The 22,436-nt window shown below is 34.0% G+C and overlaps 3 protein-coding genes across 3 annotated transcripts; all 3 read right to left on the reverse strand.

Moving 5' to 3' along the window:
• Positions 1–3,520: 3,520 nt before the first annotated feature.
• Positions 3,521–9,894, reverse strand: LOC102582353 (casein kinase I isoform delta-like). The gene is made up of 14 exons (XM_006342902.2): positions 9,416–9,894; positions 9,287–9,327; positions 7,503–7,572; positions 7,256–7,404; positions 7,086–7,181; positions 6,925–6,995; positions 6,086–6,147; positions 5,922–5,985; positions 5,748–5,832; positions 5,541–5,667; positions 5,327–5,409; positions 5,187–5,250; positions 4,660–4,796; positions 3,521–4,167 (listed from the first exon to the last, which is right to left on the reverse strand). Exons 1-14 carry the CDS (start codon positions 9,489–9,491, stop codon positions 3,877–3,879), a joined length of 1,416 nt encoding a protein of 471 aa, XP_006342964.1. The 5' UTR covers positions 9,492–9,894; the 3' UTR covers positions 3,521–3,876.
• Positions 9,895–11,841: 1,947 nt separating this feature from the next.
• On the reverse strand, positions 11,842–16,724 carry LOC102582700 (probable phospholipid-transporting ATPase 4). The gene is made up of 9 exons (XM_006342903.2): positions 14,795–16,724; positions 14,596–14,706; positions 14,071–14,347; positions 13,811–13,987; positions 13,523–13,732; positions 13,306–13,431; positions 13,013–13,111; positions 12,713–12,904; positions 11,842–12,628 (listed from the first exon to the last, which is right to left on the reverse strand). The coding sequence occupies exons 1-9, from the start codon at positions 16,585–16,587 to the stop codon at positions 11,981–11,983; spliced, it is 3,633 nt and encodes a 1,210-aa protein (XP_006342965.1). The 5' UTR covers positions 16,588–16,724; the 3' UTR covers positions 11,842–11,980.
• A 1,536-nt stretch (positions 16,725–18,260) lies between these two features.
• Positions 18,261–20,943, reverse strand: LOC102583032 (coatomer subunit zeta-1-like). Its single transcript, XM_006342904.2, has 6 exons — positions 20,855–20,943; positions 20,091–20,250; positions 19,605–19,752; positions 19,427–19,504; positions 19,168–19,252; positions 18,261–18,534 (listed from the first exon to the last, which is right to left on the reverse strand). Exons 1-6 carry the CDS (start codon positions 20,876–20,878, stop codon positions 18,475–18,477), a joined length of 555 nt encoding a protein of 184 aa, XP_006342966.1. The 5' UTR covers positions 20,879–20,943; the 3' UTR covers positions 18,261–18,474.
• Positions 20,944–22,436: the final 1,493 nt, after the last annotated feature.

Consider the following 22,436-nt stretch of genomic DNA (forward strand, 5'->3'; position numbering starts at 1 on the left):
GTGGCATGTGATTTTTCTCTTTTTATTTATTTTAAATATTCTTGGCGGCCATTGATTTTAGTAATAATAGAGGACAAAATAGAAAAGGAAGGAACTTTCGGTCACATTTAACTAAACCTCTTCTTAAATAATACTATATTGTATTAATATGAAAGAAATTAAGCATATCAAAGAGTTGTGATGGAGTGATAAGTACTTTTTTATTCTTAATCAGAGATCTTGGATTTGAGTCATTGGGTATGGAGTCGCATTTGTTAGGGATCACTTTTATCAACCTAATATGAAATTTTTTGACATAAATCTAGATTTAATCAGACTCCAATATGAATATCGAATATCGAATATCAAATGAGAAACAAAAAAAATTAAACAACTTATAAAGGTTTTTATATTAGTATATACTCTATCATGTTGTAGTATAATATATTAAATGCTTTATTTGCCAGCTATCTAATTTTAACTTTCATAGGAGATTATACAACTTGATAATGTTAAATTTTTTTAATATATTGTTTACGTATAGAAGATCACGTTTGTTGTTGTTTGCTATAACGTATAAAAGATAAATTCAATATGAAGTACTCCCTCAACTATTTTATGCGATTTTATTTTGTTTATTGGCCAAGTTTCTTCAAAGTTAAAGATATTTTTAATTAATTTATTTATTTATTGGCCAAGTGTCTTCAAAGTTAAAGATATTTTTAATTTATTTATTTATTTCAAAATTAAGGTATTTGACCATATTTTTCAAAGGAAAAAAAAAACTTTATAAACTGCTTTGAAGAAGTTTTTAAAAAATAATTAGTTTCCACTTTCCAGTCATGTGTCCCCAAGCTTACGATATGGGTCGTTTAGTATGATATTTGAGTATAATTTTTTTTTTTTTATATTATATATATATAAAAGTTATGAGAGAATTAATATATTATCTTGTATGGGAAAAAATTTAAAACAATCAATTATAACTAATACGTGTATTATTAATTACTAGTGGTTAAATTATCCAACTATCAAAAATTACTTTTACTCGCCACTTATGACTTATTCCTAAAAATATTTTTTCATATAAAAGGAAGACAATAATTTTTTTTTTCATATTTTACCCTCAGTATTAAATACTTATTTTACTAATCATTTTTCAAAATATTATTTAATAGGAATAGTTTAGTAAAATACATATATTATTTAATTGTTTTCTTAATGAGTGTCAAGTTAAAGTGTGACAAAGTAAAAATGAAGTACTCCCTTCGTTTCTATTTATATGTCACAATTTTTTTTATTTCAAGTGCACTGAGAAATTAAGTAAGTTACTATTCTATCCTTACTTATTTATTTATTTTTTAAGTCAACTTTTCAATCAATGATGAATTAATTTATTTTAATTAATTAATTTGACCAATGAACATGAATTATTTACTTAATTTTTCTATGTTGATCAAATATATAATTTCAAGGCTAATAACTCACAAATGTAAAATAGAAAAAATATTTTAATTTATACATATTTTTTTATGAAATGACAATTATTAAAGACCAAAAATGACATATAAAAAGGAACGGAACAAATATCTCTGGAAAGCTTTAAACCATTCTACTATTCCTATTATAGGAAAAGTCAAAGCATGCCTTTAATAATGTAAAAAAAAAAAAATCATAAAAGAGAGAGTGAAAGATTTATTTAGAAATAAAAAGATCAAAACCCAAAATCAAGCCAATTTTTCACACAACTCAATACCTCTTTCTTCCTCCAAACCCCCAAAAATGGAGAATTTTAGATCTATGTCAACAAGAGAAGGAAATATGCAAATAGAAACTTACTATGGTGGGGGTCCAACAAATATGCAAGATTTGAGGAGTTATAGTACTAATTCATATTATTCCTATGGGGATAAAGAAGTGAAGATCAAAAAGAGTAAAAGCAGAATCTCATCTTCTTCAAGAAATTGGGCTTTTAATGACCCTGAATTACAGAGGAAAAAAAGAGTTCTTGGATATAAATCTTATGCTATGGAAGGTAAAATGAAAGGTTCTTTTAGAAAAAGTTTCAGGTGGATCAAAAATACTTGCAATCATGTTGTCCATGGATTCTGGTGAAATTTGCCTACACACTATTTTCCTCATACTTTACAAGGTTGCGTATACATTAATTACTCTCTTCAGACTCTACTCGTAGAATTATATTGAGTTTGTTGTTATTATTGTTGAATTGTATCATTGAAGAGATAAAAGTGGGGGTGGGGATTCTTCCCTTTTTAATGTTTTCCTTAGATGGTTGTGATCTTGCAAAATATATTAATGTTACTATATAGATTCATCTTTTATTGAGAATTGAGATTTTGTGTTTATGAGTTTTATGTAATATGTAATACACTTTTGTTAAAAGGAAATTGAGGGAAAAAATTGGTCCTTGAGGGGAAAAAACGTACTAGTATAAACAATATTAAGGTGGTTCCACCGGTGGGTCGGAGTTTTTGTCTTTAGCAAAAAGAGAATATTGAGAGAAAAAAATCCTTAACGATGTGCTTCCTTTAACTTAGATATTTCGAGTTCGAATTCTAAGTATAGAAGAATTCTTGGTAGGCAACGTGGATCATACGTGGTGTGAATTTGGAATAGTTAAATTTCAATGCAGATATTAAACACCTTGTGGGAAATAAACAAAAATGATCTCTTTTCATCTATCTAAACGGTGATCAACATAGTTAACCAATATCTTGTTGATGAAAAGATAATAAATTCTAGTAATGCCGATATATAGCAAAATAATCAAACGCCATGATTATTAAAAAAAAAAAAGAGCACGCTTCGATGATCGCTTAGAAAATAGGAGTGGTTAATGTTTACCCGTTCAAAAATAAATAATTTGGGAGTGGTTCATACTGTCTTTAAAATCCCATGAATTGATCTCTGACTAACACATAAAGAAAGGGTACCTTTTCTTTTTTTGCTTCCTTTTACTTTGTACTTCACTTTTTCTATCTATTGGACAAAAAAAGTGAATTCCAAAACAAAGAATCTGCTAAAAAAAAATTGAACATACCTAAAATTGCTCAATTAGGGGTGAAAATATCATAAATTACCGTTGAACACAAATAAATAAATAAATATTTAAATTGAGTCACGAATTGTCTCGCTCACTTAACAAGATTCAATTTCAATTTAGTATAAATTTTGAATTGTCCCCTTCATAAATATGAGTTAACTCAAACAACTTTAAAATAATTGAAGAGTACAAAACGCAACCAAAAGAACACCGTCCTTGTATAAGTTTGAGACTTAAAATATTATTTTGTTCCTCCTTTTAACTACACTAACCTCAAAATATAAACAAACATAATACTTCTCATCCACTTCTCACCTACACAACAACGAAAAATAATAATCTTTTATATAGGTGTTGGAAATAATGAGAAGAACATGTCATAGTGGATACATGAAATACCAAGAATAAAGACAACTTTCTCCCCTTTATACCTACTAATATATGATGCACTTTAATATTAAAAAAGCACATAAACACTCAACAACTTGCAATTCAGATTCATGCACAATAGCAAAAAGATGGGTGTAATTCCAATACAATAAGTCTCAAGTGAATATTTAGTCTCCAACCATACAAAAATACATTCATAATTCACAACATAACACCATTAAAAATACAAAGAACTCTTATAAAGGGGATAGAGAGAAGGAGATGAGAAAAACAAAGTGCCAAATGTACAGAAGAAGCATACGCCAAAGATTACCAGAGGGATCTCACATTAATTTCTAGTTTTAGCCTTTCCTGATGGCAAATCGTAGCGAAATCCCCAAAGTTGGTGCAATTTTTTTGCCAAGATTTTACAGTAACCAGAGAACTGAGATAAAGCAGCAAAGCTAATAATGCAGCCTCTCATCATTTTTGACACTCAGGCCCTCTATTCCTTTAAGGGCGGCCTCAAAGTTCTTATCCATTCTAGTGGAGGAGCTGCGCTTCTGATCTGATGACACGACTGGTGAACTTCTCTGAGCAACACTGGAAGTTTTACGGAGATGTCCTGGACTTTCATCTGTTTTCCGAATGTGAGAGGGATCGGGTTCAACACCGGTGATCACTGGATCACGACTGCTAGAGACAGCTGGACGCCTTGCTGATGCACTAGTCCGGAAAAAACTTGAACTAGATAACTGCAACAAGAGCTCAGTCAAAATTCCTTTATTCCATTGGTTGCCAATAGAATCACAACACATGGGTTTATTTTTGCTTGCAGAATGACCTTGTGCTAAATCATGTTTCTATCATGTGGAGTGAATTTATATTCTCAGCTTAGCATTTATGTTGTAGAAAGAAAATGTCAAAGGATGGAAACTTTTGTGATGTTTGACTAGGAGAATGTGCAATAAGTTGATGAGAAATAAATACACATAAAAAGCAACAAACGAAGAAAAAAAAAAGACAGGCAAAATTCATGATATCCCTACCTGGTAAATTGAAATGACGCAAAACTTATGCCATCTATAGTCTACTAATAAGATCAAAATACACTCATAATCTTGTGCCAACTTGTGTTCTACTAAAGCACAATTAGTTTGATGTAGTACTAACTACTACCACTTTGAATTCAACATAAGCAGGGAGATACTTGTAAATTAACAAGAGTGACAGAGCGAGATAGTCACCTCTTTACCCATGGATAAATCATTGGCAACTGTCCCTTTTTGCTTTGCTAAGCTTCCAGAGTTGAATTGCAGCCCCGTGTTCCTATTACGAGCAAGATTTCCTGAAGACCAACCAGTAGGCCGACCTTCTTCACCACCTGCATAGTATTCACAGCATGTTGTTTATAGGCCCCAATAAATGGCAAACTAGCAGATTGGAGGTAGTATACTTTCCTTAACAAACCTGGGACAGTCAAAATAACTAACATGATGAAGTAGTGAAAAATACATGTTAATATTATCTTTTTCGTAAAAGGCTAAAGATGGCACTTATTAGGAAAGATATGAGGGATGAAATGAGTTGCACAGTAAGTAGTAAACATAAAAGAAACTTATACAAGCTCTCTGTTGCAAGTTATGTCCAGTTTTATTGTAATCTATCATCAGCAAACCGCCAATGCCATTATATGCACACAAAAGTTCTAAAATGTACTGATTGCATATAATCTTCTTTTATGCTTGAAGTGAACAACACATAAGAAGCCCACCTGATTGCCTCTCAGCATTAGCAAGAGCATGAGGCATCCCGGAACTTGGTCCAGCAGTACCACCCTGCACAAAAATTTATCATTTCATTTAACATCCTGGGGACAATTAACACATAATCTGATCTACCTAAGTCACTCACAAGAGCACGAGATGGAGGATTGGCAAGCTGTGACTGCTGATATTTCAAAATGGTCCAGTCAAATACATAATCAAACTGAAAACCTGAAAGAACGAAAAAAGAGAGGAGAAGAAAAGAAAAACTGAAAACAGACTCTTGAGCAAAACGTTAACTGAACACTTAACATTGTCTATACAGCAAGTATCATTGCATGGAACGAAAGAAATGATCATACCTTCACGAATGAAAAGGTCACGGAAAATTCTTTTGAGATAAGCATAATCTGGTTTATCCTCAAACCGCAGTGATCGACAGTAGTGAAAATATGATGCAAACTCTGTAGGATAGCCACGACACAATGTCTAGAAAAGGAAAATATGTGTCAGTATCATTATTAAAAATCATAGCGCTAGCACAAGAAAAATGTTTGAACATAAAATGCCTCTATCGATGTTGAAACTTTCTTCTCACTGATCCTCTCATACTTCTGTTTCTTTGTCCCTGCTTTCAGCCCCTGCCAAGGAAGACTACACATTTTGGAAATCAGTAAATAGAAGTACCATGAAAAAAGAGCGAAAGACAAACACAAAGCGAGAATTACAGGAATAGATTCTACCTTCCTCTTAAGAAGTACATTAGGACATAACCCAGTGATTCCAAATCATCCCTTCGGCTTTGTTCTAAAAATTTGAAAGCAACAAAGAATCAAGGATGTCTTCAATAATAAACACAATGCACAAACACAAAAGTGTACAAAAGTTAATAAAACCAAAATCTTACCGATGCCAAGGTGAGTATTCATGCTTGCATATCTGGCAGTTCCTGTCAAATTTTTGTTTTCTCTGTATTTGAAATTAGAAGAATAAAATAAAATTAGCCATTCATTATCTAGAGATACATAATTTCCTTAGCTAATAGATTAAATGAGAAAAGAATGCCAAAAACATTTACAGTAATGGAACTCAACCCACAAAACAAAAACTACGACTTTGACATGCTCAAAATAGAAATAAGTCAATAACCCACCTCAATACAAACCAACAGCAAACTCTGCTCTCACTACTTAGATTTCAGTAAATAGCGTCTTTTGAATAAATAATGAAAACATCTCCAAGGCAATTAGACATGGTGGCACTAGATTGATGGTGTCTTCACCAGTAACTTAGAGAGAGAGAGAAAATCGATGAAGGGAACTCGGGAGAATAAGCTATAACCATAGGAGAACTAACCAACTTGCCGCAATTCCAAACTAGTTGGAACTTGGGGTTGACAATATCATAATTTCACTATCTTTATGCTAGCCGTCATCTTACCGCAACTCTCCATCTTTACGTGGACATGGGAAAAAGCTATCAGTTTTTGGTTTATTTCACTACCTTACCGTAGTTGGCAATAAAAGAGGTAATCCAGAATATCCTATAGAGGTACCTTTATAGAAAATGCAGCAAAGAGACCACATAGAGCTTAATACTTGCTATGAACCATCCTTCTTAGACAAACTATATCAATCCATGGAATATAAGTATTATCTTATCCTCTCTTGAATAAGTTCAAAAGGAGCTTACTATATGATTAATCAAAAATCAAATATCATTTTTTTGTTGGGTGGGGGAGCTTACCTATATGGAATATGCTGATGAGTGGTGGAGTCCCTAAACTTCTTAGCCAGCCCAAAATCAATGATATAGACCTATATGTAACCGATGGTAGTAATGAATCAGTAATTACCCTATCAGCAACAGGTGAATGAAATAGCAATCAATAGCTTTGATCCCAATACCTGATTTGCACGTCTTCCTAATCCCATCAAGAAGTTGTCTGGTTTTATATCTCGATGAAGAAAAGATTTGGCATGAACAAATTCGACCCGATTTATCTAAAAATTGAATACAAATGAAAACATGTTTTAAATAGTTAACGAAATAAACAAGTGCAGAACTTCACACCTACCATCTGGTCTGCAAGCATAAGAACAGTTTTTAGGGACAGCTTCCTACTGCAGAAATTGAAGAGATCTTCAAGACTGGGTCCCAGTAAATCCATCACAAGGACATTATAATCTCCTTCAACTCCAAACCATTTTAAATTGGGAATTCCAGCTATCAATGTCAACAAAAAATTCCAACCGATGAGGACAGGATATAAACATTATATAGTAAAGAAGCAATACTAGCCAACAAGAAGAATGAAAAATTACTTCCTCCTTGTAGTATTTTATACAGCTTTGATTCATAGAGTAGTTGAGGATGCTTTGTCTTCACATTTTCCTGAGCAAAGGAAACAGCAGAAGCATTTATCACAAACTAAAAGAATTCCACTAGTGATGGAAGATAAATAACTTAATCTCTAAAGAAATCAGAAGTCATAGACCACGTGTCAGCTTATGTGCCAAAATGGGAAAAGGAGAAAGCAATGCCATGAGTATCTTTAAAGAGATCAGAAGTCATAAAAACCACGTGTCAGCTTAAGTGCCAAAATGGAAAAAAGAGAAATCAATGCCATGAATATCAGCAAGTAAAAGCAGAACTTCAGTTTACCAAATCTCCACGAAATTAAAGCAGTGAAGCTGTTCTAATAATATCTACAAAATCGACAGGCAAATTCAAGACGCAAATTAGATGGCAGGAAATAATCTAAGGTAAACATATCAGCCACCAAAAGCGGCCATGAGAATCATGTACAGTAAATTCTTTACAAATTTATACACGTTCATGTATTAGTGGTCTTGTTATTAGTTGGTTCCCTAAATGTTTCCATGTAAAGCATCTTGAAACTCAGCACATTAGCCAGATTGTAATGGTAAGATCAGACGTCACCTCAAGTTACAAGTCTAAAATTTCTATCTCTTGCGCAGCTACATTTGCTTAATCTTGGTGATGTTTCTGATAAGCAGAGGAGCTGGTTTCATGAACTTGCTATTTTTCACAAAAATGCTATGTTTTAGTTTTCGGAGTTTATAATTATTTTGTTGCTGGAAATTAGTGTCGAACCTTGTCTAAAATCAGTGTGCTATATAGCACTCCAATTGTTCTAGAATCTTTAGGTTATTTACATCTTCTCATTTATTGCCAAACATCCTCTGATCAACGACAACAATAACAATACCCAATGTAGTCCAGAAGTGGGGTATTGGGAGGGTAGGATGTTTCCGATAAACCTTCTGCTCGAAAGAAAAGTTACCGAAGAAGGATCGCACGAAAAATATGACTTCAAAATAGCAAGATACGAAGTGCAGCAACAAATAGTAGTACACGTTGAAGATTAAGAGACTACGCGACTACTAAATAATACTACTGATAAGGAGAGGAGGAGGCTAGCATCCTACTTCTCTCTCACACATAAAAGGTGACAACACTCGGCTACCTACTAACATTCTCTACCCTAACAATGACCTCCAAATCTTCCTAGGGGCATGTCCTTAGTAAGATGAGGTTGTATCGCGTCTTGTCTAATCACCTCCCCTCAGTTTTTTTTGGCCTACATCTACCTCTCCTAACTCTTGCTACAACCAACCTCTCACACGTCTTTATTGGTGCATCTGTGCACCTTCTCTTCATATCCATCTCAGTCTCGCTTGTCTGCCACAGAGGCCACTCCACCTTATTCCGTATAACTTCGTTTCTAAGCATATCTCTCCTAATATGCCCACACATCCATCAGAGCATCCTCATCTCCGCTACCTTCATCTTCAGAACATGAGTGTTCTTGACGGGGCAACACTCGACCCATACAACAACGATCCTCTAATCAGTTACTAAAAATCGCGCGGTGCAGATGCTTGATCTAAATGCAAGTAAGGAAAAACTTCAATCACTTCCAACTAAAAAATAATGAGAAAGACTCCAACTTTCAACTAACAGCAGCTCAAATTCCTTACTTACACAATCAGGAAGCAACAAAATACAGAATTATACGAACAGGCAAACACAGAAAGTTAAAAATTTGGGGAAAACAAATGAAAAAATAATAATCAATACTTACCAGCTTAATTGCAACCTCTTCATTGGTCTGAACATTAGTCCCTAAACGTCACAAAAACCAGAATTAATCAGAAAAAAGAAAAAAAATCACAAATAGCAAAATTGAAGAATATGGGGTTGCATAAATTACCAAGGTAGATCTCACCAAACGAACCACTTCCGATTTTCCGTCCGAGACGAAACTTATTACCAACACGAGGCTCCATTGATTGGAGGCTCAAAGATTAATTATGAATTTTTTTTAAAGGATACCCAATTATAAATGAGAAATCTTGAATCCAAAAAAGGGATCTAAGAATACAAAAAAGGGATTAATTAATTAATTAATTAATTAATTAGGTTTATGAAAGTAGCAACGTATGGAGCAAGATGATCCATATGACTGGATAAAACAAAAAGATTGCAGATTTTAGGTTTTTTTTTGTCTTGTTGTCCCTCTGCCTCATGGCGAAGAAGCATGATGAATCTTCTTTACATATTACTGCTTCAGCTTTGCTTCTGATCCAAATTTCAATTCAATCCACCATTTTTTCCTTTCTCTCTCCTCTTCTCTCTCTCTCTCAACTTGACTATGGTGAATTGGTGATGACTTTTGTCAAAATGTGTTAGCTCTTAAAAAATATATCCCATCTTTTTCAATCAATTAATTACTAATATTATCTTAGGCTGTGTTTGATAAGAAAGGAAAAGATTTTAGTGAAAAGATTTTTCTTTTTTTTTGAAAAATAAGTAGTAATTTTTTTTTAGTTATTTGATTATTAAGCAATAAAAAAAAGTATTACTATAAGAGTATTTACCTATGAGATCTTTACCTAAATAATTGGATAAATTTACTAATTATTTTTTGTAGTTAGTGTATAAAAATTATTCTTTAGTTCAATCAATTGAATTATTAATTATTAAATAGCTATTTGGGTTAAATCTTCTTTTATTCCAACCCACATTCAACGGTTCATGAAAGGTGAAATTCTCTCATCAACTCACATCTTTCTATCACAAAAGTTCAACTAAAGTTTTTTTATCCTATTTAATGAGTGACAAATGAACTTAAATTTCATCTATTTTATGTTTCATTATTTCCAATTCACATCTTCAACAAAAAAAAATTCAACAATTCCCCATACGAATGGGAAATAACTATACGAGGCATGAAAAAAATTGTGCAACTCACAAATATAGATTTATTGCATCTAGATGAGTAAGTTTTTCTTTGAACTTTCCGTAATACTATTAGTCAATTGGTAAATCTGATAGTTGTGAACCATCGAGTTTTGGTATATACCTAGACAACCACATATCACACGATCAACTCTTTAACCATCTTTGATTTTCATTGCTTTGTTCCATGAACATCATTCAATTTTATTAGTACCTAGAGAATTGACCTTAGAGAAGCTTCCTTAAGAGACTTACACTTCTTCACATTTATATAGGTGATGCCAAAATGTGTAATTTTTATAAATACATATTTATAATCCCATATCAAACTTAGAAATCATTAAACAACAATATTGTTTTATCATTCACACTAAACATTGTTTTCGTCTAAAAATAAACTAACATTTGTTTTAATAATATTAAACCGTCAAGCCTAACTTTATTTTTCTCCTCAAACCATCATTCAAGATTTAAAGTAAAATATAGGGAAAATTGTATATAATAGCAAACTATTAATTCAAATTAAATGTTATAAATATAGTTTGATTTAATTGTACCTCATAGCAAATTGTTGCTATTTCACCTCTCTCCTAGTGAATCTCGCTCGCCACTCTCGTTCTCTCCCTCGCCTCTCTCGTTTTTATACAAACGCAAGTGTATAAAGTGCGTTTGTGTTTGTATAAAGCGAGAGAAAATTGTATATATACATATATTTTCGTTCCCCTCTCTCCCCTCTCCATGATCTCGCTCTCTCACTCGCCTCTCTCACTTTATACAATTGATCTTTTTGTATATGTATACCAAAACATATTATACAACTGTTTTTTTTGTATATGTATAGCGAATTATACATATATATGTTTGCTATGGAGCGCAATTATGCAAACTTTGCTATAGCATACAAATATGAATTTGTGTTTGCTATATGTGAAAGTTGCTCTAAAATATAATACAATACAATATACTATAACAAGTTAACAACCATCTAAACAACTTGTGAAGGAGTTACGATGAAAAAGAAAACATTTAACAAACACCAAACATAATGTATACTTTACAATATACAACAACTAAATCTCAGTCCCAACTAATTGTTATTATGGATAGTTTGATTTCATTGTGTTCTATTAATTCTAATTAGTCAACATCAATTCAAAAAATCATACTATATTTTAATGATAAGTTGGCTATATGTATCCAAAGTAAATGGATTAGGTAGTTTGATCTTGAATTAGTCATGTAAACTTGTTAACAATTTCATAAATTGTTGACATTGAAACCAAGAGAAATGTGTGTTAGCTATTTCTCATAACTTTACAAGGATTGTATAAGTATTTGTACACTGCAATGTTCACAGTAAGTACTTCCTAGCTAATGAATGATCTAATTTGTTGATCATCGCTATACTTGTGAGTAAAAAAGAAAAAAGAGGAATTTTACAAATAAATCAGAAAGGGCCAGGGGGGAAAATTTGGAAATGGCCAACTTCCATTTCATGGGGAAAAGAAGAAAAAGCAATGCACAGTTATGCTTATGTTTACTCCATCTGTGAATGCTTTTTCTGCAGCCTTCCTTTCAAATTCCTAATTTTGGCATCTACTCTGGCTGTGAAACCGATATTCGTCTTCTGTCTTGCTTTAGTTTGTTGTCTCTTCCACATACGTTCATCTTGAACGTCTTTCTTATAATACTTGATTTCTTGAATAATGTGATGATCCCTCGGATGGAACGCTCTTTGGAAAGCTACGTGGGCAAGGTAAGGCAAAATGCAGGCTAAAGTTACTAGGAGGGTGGTACACCAAAAGATTGGAGCAGGACCTAAGTGTTCCTGCATGATTCTGAAGGCATATTTAGCGTAACCTGGGAATATCTCACCATAGAGAACAACAGATAGGTACCAAACAGCAATGCTCCCCCAGATAAAAACATGTTGTATCCATGTGAAATGACTCATTGTGAGCGCGATCTGGCAGTTGACAGCCCAGATGACACAGGTAAACATTGAAGTACCAAGAATAGCCAAGTCAGCAGTCTGGCCTTCAGAATGGAATGCCTGATTATAGAAGAATAAAACGTTGAGGAAGAAAATCACGAGGGAGGTGTAGATACCGTTGCTAAGCCACCCAAGTATTCTATACCAGTCAAAGAACAAGTTTTTGGGGCCTTGTTGGTACAGTGCAGGAAACTGCAGAGGCAATAAAGGTTTTAATAGGTTAACAGATAGGAAAAGGAACTCCAAGAAGAAGTTATTGCCAAAGGACTCACTCACCTGTAAGCAAACTTCAGAAGACACATCCTGCTCGAATACTCCGAGTGCAATTACAGGCAATGAGGTAAGAAGCACATTGAATAGAATCATATACATATCATTATAGACTGACTGTCCGGAAAAGCCAGCGTAAACCTCAAAGAAAAAGAGTGTGAGGCCAAAAGCTATGTTCTTATAGAAGAAGTAGCATATCTGCATACAGAAGATTATGGTGCAGATTAGATGAAATATGTAAAGGATCCAAGTAATGTATGTATTTCATGTTCTGTGCTTAAAATGAAACAGATATAAATCAATTACCATCTGAGCAATTCGTTTGTAGCACCAATGCCCGTGTACAACGAGAAGTCTCTCCAAGAACCGAAACTGTGCAACAGCAAAGTCACTAGCCATCACTGCCTGCAAGAAGCTGATAACCATTTAAGCGCAGTTACAGCAGGAGGATATACTCGCCAAGGGGAAAATATGACCTTGTTTCATTCCTCAAGACTGATGCAAGAATCCTTCGTATATGCATATTATAGTCCCAAGAATAATGTAAAGTTGCTTTTAATAGATTAATAAGGCAAAAACCCGGTATACGCATTACCAACCTGCATTCCTTCTGCACCACTAATGCCAACACCAATGTCTGCTTCTTGAATCATCCCAACATCATTTGCACCGTCACCAATGCCTAGGGTGATTTTTCCAGTTCCCTCCTTCACTAACCTAGTTACCTGACAAGTATGAATAGGTTCACTTATGGAAGAAAGAATATTCGGGATAGATTTGGAAAAGCAAACTAAATCAAGTTCGAGACTATCTTACCAAAGCTTTCTGCCTAGGAGAGACACGGCAGCAAATGACTGAAGCACAATCAACAGCTAAATTCAAAAATTGAAGCTTCGTATCATCCTCCAATGCATAAGATAGTGTTTTCCCATCAATTATCAAAGCAAATGCAGCATGAGGATCCTTCTCAAGTTTGACCATCTGGGAAGCATTTGTGATTTGCTTCAAAATGTTCTCCTTTGTAGCCTGATCAGTAACAAACAAACGGAGAACTGTCACGAATGACACTTATAAATTTCCACTATTTAATTCCAGAAAATCTACCTGTTTAGAATCTTGGGCCACTGAGTCTGCATCCACTGTTGTTATGCATATCTGTTTCATCCCTTGTCGAAGCAAACTACACGCGTACCCTATATTTATGGCTGTTTCCATCTTATCACCTGTCAGAACCCATATCTTGAGACCAGCTTGCGCCAGTTTATCTATGCACTGAGGAACCTGGTGAAAACATATGTCAAAAGGACAGTGAAGGAAAATATATAAACTTTCATTTTCTAGTTCTAGTAATAAAAGGAACATACTCCCTTCTGTAGTTTGTCCTCTACAGCTGTAGCACCAACAAGGATCAAATCCTTTTCCATCATATCAGATACACGTTCAAGAACTACATCTCTGTCCCCACCAATTGAAGTTTTTGCTTTAGTAAACTCTTCATTCCAAGTCGAGTACTCTGCCTCATCCAGTTTCTTGTAGGCAAGCACAAGAGTACGCAACCCTGATTCCCCGTATTCGTTCAAATGCTTAGTCATAGCTTCCTCAAACTTCCTTCCATTCTTTGCTAATCTATCATAGATGATGCTGAATAATCCAAATAGACAACGTTTAATTTAAAATTTAAACAAGACAGGTAGCCATAAGCTACATTGACAAACTTAACAAATAGCACAAACAAGGGAAATTCATCCCTTATGATATTTACTACTTCACACGGAGAACAAGACATTCGCGTTGACATTATGTTTTACAGCAGAATGAATCTTGAATCACCAAGTTTTAGAGATGCAGGAGCTATAATTGAGAATAAAAAAGGGTAACGAAAGAAAGACCTGTCTGCTCCTTTACACAAGAGAAGAATCTGGCCAGTGTCATCCCGAATAATAACAGACATTCGCTTCCTCTTGCTGGTGAAGTCCAAGAGATTAAGAATTTTGTATTCCCTGGAGTAAATGGAACAAAATGTAAGTGCGCAACAAAGGTAATGCAATTCTTGGGAGCAACTTTTAGAGGTTTGAAACTTGATCTTACTTTTCAATTGGATCTTGAAAAGAAGGGTATCTTTCTTTTACAAAAACACTTGCTTGAGTTCTTTTGAAAAACTCAAAACCGAATTCTCTGGCTGCAACAAGAAATGATACTTCATCTGGAGACTCTGATTCATAATTAAAGCCTCCAGTCTCCTCATTGTGCTCAGGAATAGCAGCATGACAAATTGCAAGTATCCTATAGAAAAGCAAGATGACATCTGTATTTGGCTCTTTCATCCAACATCCCTTCATTAGGCGGCTATCCTCAAAGCTGAACCCCTTTATTGCAGGTTTGAGGTTTCTTTCATCTTTAGAGGTGACGACAGTCTCTAATTGGACTCCTCCATTCCCCCCATCAGTTGTCTGTGAAGGTTCAAGATCTTGCCCACCCATGTCCTCTGCCAACTGCTTTGCAGCTGCAAGTTCTACATCACTAGCACGTGTTCCATACTGAAGACCAGCAATAGAGCATTTCAGGAAGTCCATTTGGTTGCATGTCAAAGTGCCAGTTTTGTCCGAGAGGATCGTATCAACCTGCCCCAGCTCCTCATTTAAGTTTGAAGTACGAGCTTGAGCAGGAGTTCCTGTCTCATCATCATACATACTGATATCCTGGTTTATGAATGATGCCTGTAGGACTTTCACGACTTCAATGGAGACATAGAGGGATATGGGAATTAAATAACCATACAAAATAAGTGCAGTGAGCAAATGCAGAAGGCCAGACAACTCAGGCTCGCTTAGATCAGTTGAATTATTGGTATTGTCAAAAGGTTGCAGATACCACCATTTTGGCATGTCGAATTTTACATTTAAGGCAAAACCAATGGAACTAACACATGATATCAATAGAAGGAGGGCGAAAAGGAGGTAAATGATCTTGTCCATCTGTAATTCAACCCTGCTCCTCTTTGAAGGGGACTTTGTAGAATTCTGCATAACTTTGCTATCATGGCCAGTGAATACTACAACTCCATAGACATAACCGGTATTCCTAAGTTTTGAATCTCGGAGAAGAATCTGACTAGGATCAAGAGGATAAACCTGACGATCATATTCAAGGTTGCCAACAAAAGTGTAAAGGCTAGGATTGGGATCTTCACATTTTATGGTGGCACTGAATTCCTTGAAAGCCTCATCGTCATCCAAGGGTAAGGTAACCTCCAAAGCTCTTCTTACCTTCAAGTTTGTCTCTCCGTCTAAGTTCATAGTTTCCACGTAACAAATTCCATCTTCGTAACTAGATGATAAAAGAAGTAAATCACATGGAAAAAATTGATCCTTTTTCACTTTCAAGACATCTCCAACCCGGACTTTCATCCATGGTTTATCTTCAAACACACCATCTATCGAATGTACACTAGCTTTCCTACGATTTACATTCATATCTTGTAGGAATCTCTTTGAATCTTCCAATCCTTCCTTTGCCATACTCAAACCAACAACAAATACCAAAGGAGCCACCGTACTAAACGGATCAAATGGCGAAAGATCTGTTGTAAGTGTTAGGATTGCACACAAGAGGAAATACAAGTTAGCAACACGCCTAAATTGCTCGAATAAGGCCTTGGGTAGGAACGTGATGACATTGTACTTTGTAGTGGATATAAAATTTGTGCAATACTTGAGAGGTTTCTTGTCATGGAGTTGAGGTTTGTTGCAATGGACTACTCTTGAAGAACCAGGTCCTAACTCATGAGGACTTTCTTCCTCAGAAGTTGGTGGCCTTTTACGACAACCAAATGTGTAAATACTACTCCTACGGATCTTCGCCCTTATTTTACCTCCAGCCATTCTTTATCACCGCATGAAAAAGATTCAACACACACAGCGCGCTATAGCTTCCCTTCAACAACAACACAATTAAACACCCCGAGCATCATGCTTCACTGAACTACAACATCATTTAGGCCACAACGTTGAGATTTACTTAACCTGAAAACATCCAAAAAAAAAAAAAAACATTTTTTTGGCATCAATTAATCTGAATAAAGTCTTGAGTCCACAGATCAATAAAATAAAAAAATTTGAGAGCTGAAAATCTATAAACCAAATACTTCACAGAAAACTGCTTTTGTGCGCAAACCACATGAAAGGTAAACCGTAAACGGACCAGCTCGACCCAGAACGCCAATCCCATGTTGAAAGAGAATATAAAAAATGATGGAAAATGACAAAATATTCAGCTATTGTAACGGTAAACAAATAAGAGATATTATTGACCTTCAGAAGGTGAAAATCCAGAATAACACTTTCACAGAATCACAATATGGGATTTGAGGGAAATACATTATGCATTTTTTTTAAAAAAATTTGGTAACGTGCCCGTAAAACAGAGAAAAGTGAAGGATCAAAAAGTTACCTGAAGGAGAAAAAGTGCAAAAAAAAAAAAAGAAAAAAAAGAGAAGAGAAATGGGGAGAGGAAGAAACGGAGGTTGCAACGTGAGAATGCAGAGACAAGTTTTTACGTAGAATTAGGAAGCACAAGTAATTCAACTCCTCTCTCCCTCCTAAACTTTCCAATAAATGCCAGTATTTTACGGCGCCTCTCTTTTTTTTTCCTATTTTTTTCACTTCCTTACTTTTCTTTTTAATAATCAAGTTTGCGCACACCTCAATTAATTAGCTATCTTCTATCAATATAAGTATGGAATAACTAGGTTCATCAAGACTTGGAGAAATGAAAAGAAATCACCTTAGTATTTTTAGTTATCAACGCACTTCACTGACCACTAGATCACATTTTTGTTAGTAGTATTTTTTTTAAAAAAAAAATCAACTGATGTTTGATACCTTATTTAAAACTAATCAATCAAAAAGTAAAACCCATTAAAGGCAGAACTGTGCACCCATATCAAAAGCTTTGTTTTTTTACTGACTCAAACTTGAAACCTCTTATTAAGAATAGAGGGATTGTGTTCCATTTTGTGTAACCTTTTTGTGGTCTTTCTATTATCATTTGTTACTTCCTCTTCGTGTCTGCTTAATTCCATGTATACTATTTATGAGTAATATATTCTTTTATTTCTTTAACGAAGGTGAAGATTCTTTCAAATAATAACTTTTAGTCGTCAAACACCAAAAGTAGTACATAAGTTTTCTTTTTTTAGGAATCTCTCCTGTAACAATTTCATATTTATCATCCACATGCTTGGTGTATTTTCCATCTCCAAAGTTTACATCTATTTCATTGCATCCAATATACAACACCTTGGATGCAACACACATGTTTTGAGTCAAAATATGTTTAGTTTTGGAAGAAACATTTCTAAAGTGTACGAAAATAGACTCTTGTAATCCAATCCTTCCCCAAACCTCACACATAACGGAAGATTAGTGTAACAACTAATGAGCATCTTTTTTATTATTATTACTATAATCAATTTTTTTTTATTAAAAAAACTAAATTCATGGCTTGACGCTTTGTTTATGATTTGTTGGACTTTGAATAAGTCAAAAGGAAAAGGTTTAAAGAAACAGAAATTCATGTTGATCCAAAATGCAATAAGGATATCCTCATCTTACAAGATAGTACAGGCAACAGAACATTATAAATGGTATAAAATAACTGACTCTACGAATACGCAACCATCACCATCTGAAATAAAAATAACTACAGGTATATGATCATAAAGAATTACGTCAAAAAATAATTGCTCTCTCCAAACTTGAAGAAAAATTTCATCTGAGAAGAGATCTTGTCAAATGTTCGCGCGCTGTTGCCAATGCTTGAGTTATTGTCTGAAAATTGTAAACAAATTAGTGTAAGCTAACTAGGGGGAACTGAGGCGTAGTTGTTAGTCGTAAAAAATCTAATTACTCCCTCTATCCCAATTTAAGTGTCGTACTTTCCTTTTTGGTCTGTCCAAAAATAAGTTTTCCAATTCCAACATTCTACATGGCAAACTTAAGATCACAAGATTTAAAGGACTATACAAATATTTCTTAAATTCCATGCCTAATCAAACTAAGACAATAAAAATTAGGACGGAGGGAGTATAATCTAACAAGTAAAATGAATTTCCTATGAACATTACCAAAACAGTTGCTTTTCTTTATGAGCTAAACAAGGGACAGGAGCATTTTGGGATATCTTCAAACATTGCCTCACTAGAAAATTTTCCTCACCCCTTTTAAGTTTCAGCCTAAGCAAGATTACAGATCTGGAAGGGCTTGATTTTTAGACCTTTACAAGGGATGGATGGATTACTCTACGGGTCTATTTTTTAAGCCTGTTATTTTACCTTGTCCTAAAACCCATAAAATTCCGACGGTTATATAAAGTCAAGGAAATATATGAGATTCTACATAAGTACACATACATATACACATGACTAAAGTATGATTCAGCAATGCAAAGAATATGTTGCTTACCTGTTCAGACAAGGGTGCTCCATCATCCATGTTATGACTGGAAACTTTTCCAGCAATAATATTACCATCAGTTTCAAGAACCATCCTGCAAGCATACATTCCAAGCACCAAAAAGTCAAGTAAAAATGTTGATTGTAGAAATTGGAAGTTGGAACAAGAGAGCTCTATCACAATCAAAATACTGGAGGAATGAACATTTGAGTAAAATTTCTTTCAGTGCACTTGCTAGAATACAACTACTAGGGAACCACTGACTTACCCTCCATCCACAATCTCATCAAGGCATAGAAGAATGAGATCTAAGTTCTCAAGTGCCTCTCTCTGTTCAACGTTATTCCTGAAACAATTGCACCTCGAATAAGGCAGAAAATTCGAACAGATCAAAAGATCTCAATCCCGAAATCAAGGAGTAGTTTTAGAGCCTTCACTAAATATACCTTAGGAGAAGGGTAACTGCATCATAGAAACCCTGAAGAACAGTGGCTAGAACTAATTCATTTTCATCATCACCTCCAGTGACAAAGAAGTGGAGGTCTTGCACAAACTTATAAACAATAATGTTGTTCTCAAACATTGTTATTTCAGCTGCAGATCAGAACTCAAAAAGTAAGCCCAAAAACAACTTAAGCACATTAAAAATCAAACCTTTCACAGTAGTTAGAAGACGATGAATAGAAAAACTCAACAAAAAGTAGTTAAGTCACGTTCAGGCTTTCTTATTCAAGGAAAGTATGTAGTTGCAAAAAGAAAATAGTATTAGTTCTAAAATGTTCGCCCTATTAGTTGTTGCGGGTCACGAGCATGTAACTTGTTTTGAATTTCACTATATAAGACAGCAAATGCAACGGTATTCCACAAAACATGCTAAAAATAGTTCAGACATGAAAATCAAGGATCATTCAAGCAAGAACAGGTCCCAATACCTTCGGTCCGAGCATTTGTCTTTTGAGTCTTGGTGAAAATAGACTTCTCGAAGGCAACCTTAGCACTGTTTGTCGGCCAGTCATCAGAGTAGTATTTAACAGCTACACGCTTTCCTTCCGAATCCAAAAGAAGTATGTTCTTCACCACAGGACAAGAATCCTATACAATCGAACAATCACCATTTTGCCATGAGTAAACCATTCACTCACATCAGACAAGTACCAAACTAACCCGTTTGTTTCAATTTATTTGTCTTTACTTTCTTATTTGGTCTGTTTCAAAGAGAACGCATCTTTCTTTTTTGGCAACTCTTCAATTGTAGTTTTCCACAGGACATGTTCAAAAGTCTTCTTATTTTCTTAAACTAACTCCGTGTCAAGTCTAAACAGGACAAACAAATTAAAACAAAGGGAGTATCTAACTAAACAGGTACTCCAACACACGATTCCTCAATAACACACGTTTAATTTCTAAAAATCAAAGGGAAATTACTAACAACATATGAGCATCTGCACCGACTGAGATCTAATTTTTTTTTAAAATAAAAAAGGCAATAACTAACAAATGATGGTTAACACCAGGGAAATCCAATATTGATTACATCGCAACCATTGATATACTAAAACAAGAAGATTATCGAGATCACTACACAATTAAGCATTGAAAAATCGGATCTAACAAAAAATGCAAACTTTGTTGAAGAATCTAATTAAATCTTGCGCCTAATAAAACATAGAATAAAAGAAGGAGGAAGATTACATACATAATTTAGAAGGAAACCGGCCATTGATGAAAGAGCGATTCACTACCGGAAAATTTCTTGTTGATTGCAGTGAAAGAAGTAGCTATTCGCGTCAGATTTGGAAACTGTGAGGGCATTAGTATAAATACTTTCGGTCAAGGCTTAAATTGGGCCGTTAATGAAATGGACTTTTTGAGAGTTCAACAAAGCCCAGCCCATATGACTCCCATCCTTGTAGCATGGGGGAAAGTTCACAAATAGCCACTTTATACATGCTTACAAGTTTAGCCAATTTAAATAGCTTCAGACTCGCGAGACATATGTATCCTGTTAAAGTCTAATTTTAGATAATATGTACAGAAAATACATAAAGTGACAGCTGAACTTGTCCCGAATTTTCAAAAAGACACCTAAACTATGCGGGCGTCCTACTATCCCACTAAACAATCTTGAACTGATATATCATTTTACGTCCACCTTACATAGAGAGTGTGTGCACTCTCTCAAAAGAGGGTGAACAACCTAAAATAACTAATTTTATTATAAATATATTTTCTTATTATTTTACGAACTTTTTTTCCTTATTATTTTTTCTCTTTCTTTCTTCTTCAAAAATTCATTGTCATCTCCATTGAAGTTTCTCACTTTCAATGTCACCATTTTTACCATAATTTCACCTTCCTTTTTTTTACTACTATTAGTTTTACTCTCTTTAATTTTAAAACTTTATCTAAATATTTTCTTACATTTTGAACAATTTGATAAACCCATTAGATTTCAAGATCATTAGGAGGTATCATATAATTTTTTTTTATCCAATTTCAATCAAGTTCTTTCAATTTTTGGGGAATTTATTGATTCTTTTTAAAATTATTATTTCTAATTTTGAAGTTATATGAAAAGGAGTAATTGATAATACCATCAAAATTTTAAATTTTCTTAGAAAAATAATTAATTTTGTTATCAATAATTCAATAAAGTCTATAAAATAGTATGATTTTTTTTAAAATAAAAAATCATTGAAATAAAGAATTTGATTGGAGAAGAAGAAGAAAAAGAAAAGAAATAAAAGGGAGAGCGGTTCAACTTGACGTGGGGGGGTGGGGTGAGGGTGGGAGGTGAAGAAAAAGAAAGAAAATAAAATTAAAATAAGTCAACAATTAAGAGAATAAGTAAAAAATTAAGAGAGAGATAAAGAAAAAACTTAATTTTTTTTTTTATATTTTTAATTGAATTAACACGTGTCATGTAATGATTGACGTGTGAACACACTTGCTTCTTAAAATCCGAGATGGTTGAAAAATGATATAATAATATCAGTTCATAATTGTTTAGTGGGGTAATAGGACGATTGTAAAGTTAATGTGTCTTTTTGAAAATTCAGGACAACTTCAATGGTGACTTTATGTCTTTTCTCTATGTATGCAAAGAAACTTTGAAACTTTTGTCATTTTTGTTTGAGGTTGTAAGATTATTGATAAAAAAATAAAATTAAAAATATATATGCACGAAGTTCAGTAAACTCTCCTAACTGTTCTTTCTTTCTAGACTAAATATCAAACAACGCGATCATATTAGTTATTAAAAATTTAGACAATCCTAA

The sequence above is a fragment of the Solanum tuberosum genome, unplaced genomic scaffold (assembly GCF_000226075.1).
Source record: "Solanum tuberosum cultivar DM 1-3 516 R44 unplaced genomic scaffold, SolTub_3.0 scf00040, whole genome shotgun sequence".
NCBI lineage: Eukaryota > Viridiplantae > Streptophyta > Magnoliopsida > Solanales > Solanaceae > Solanum > Solanum tuberosum.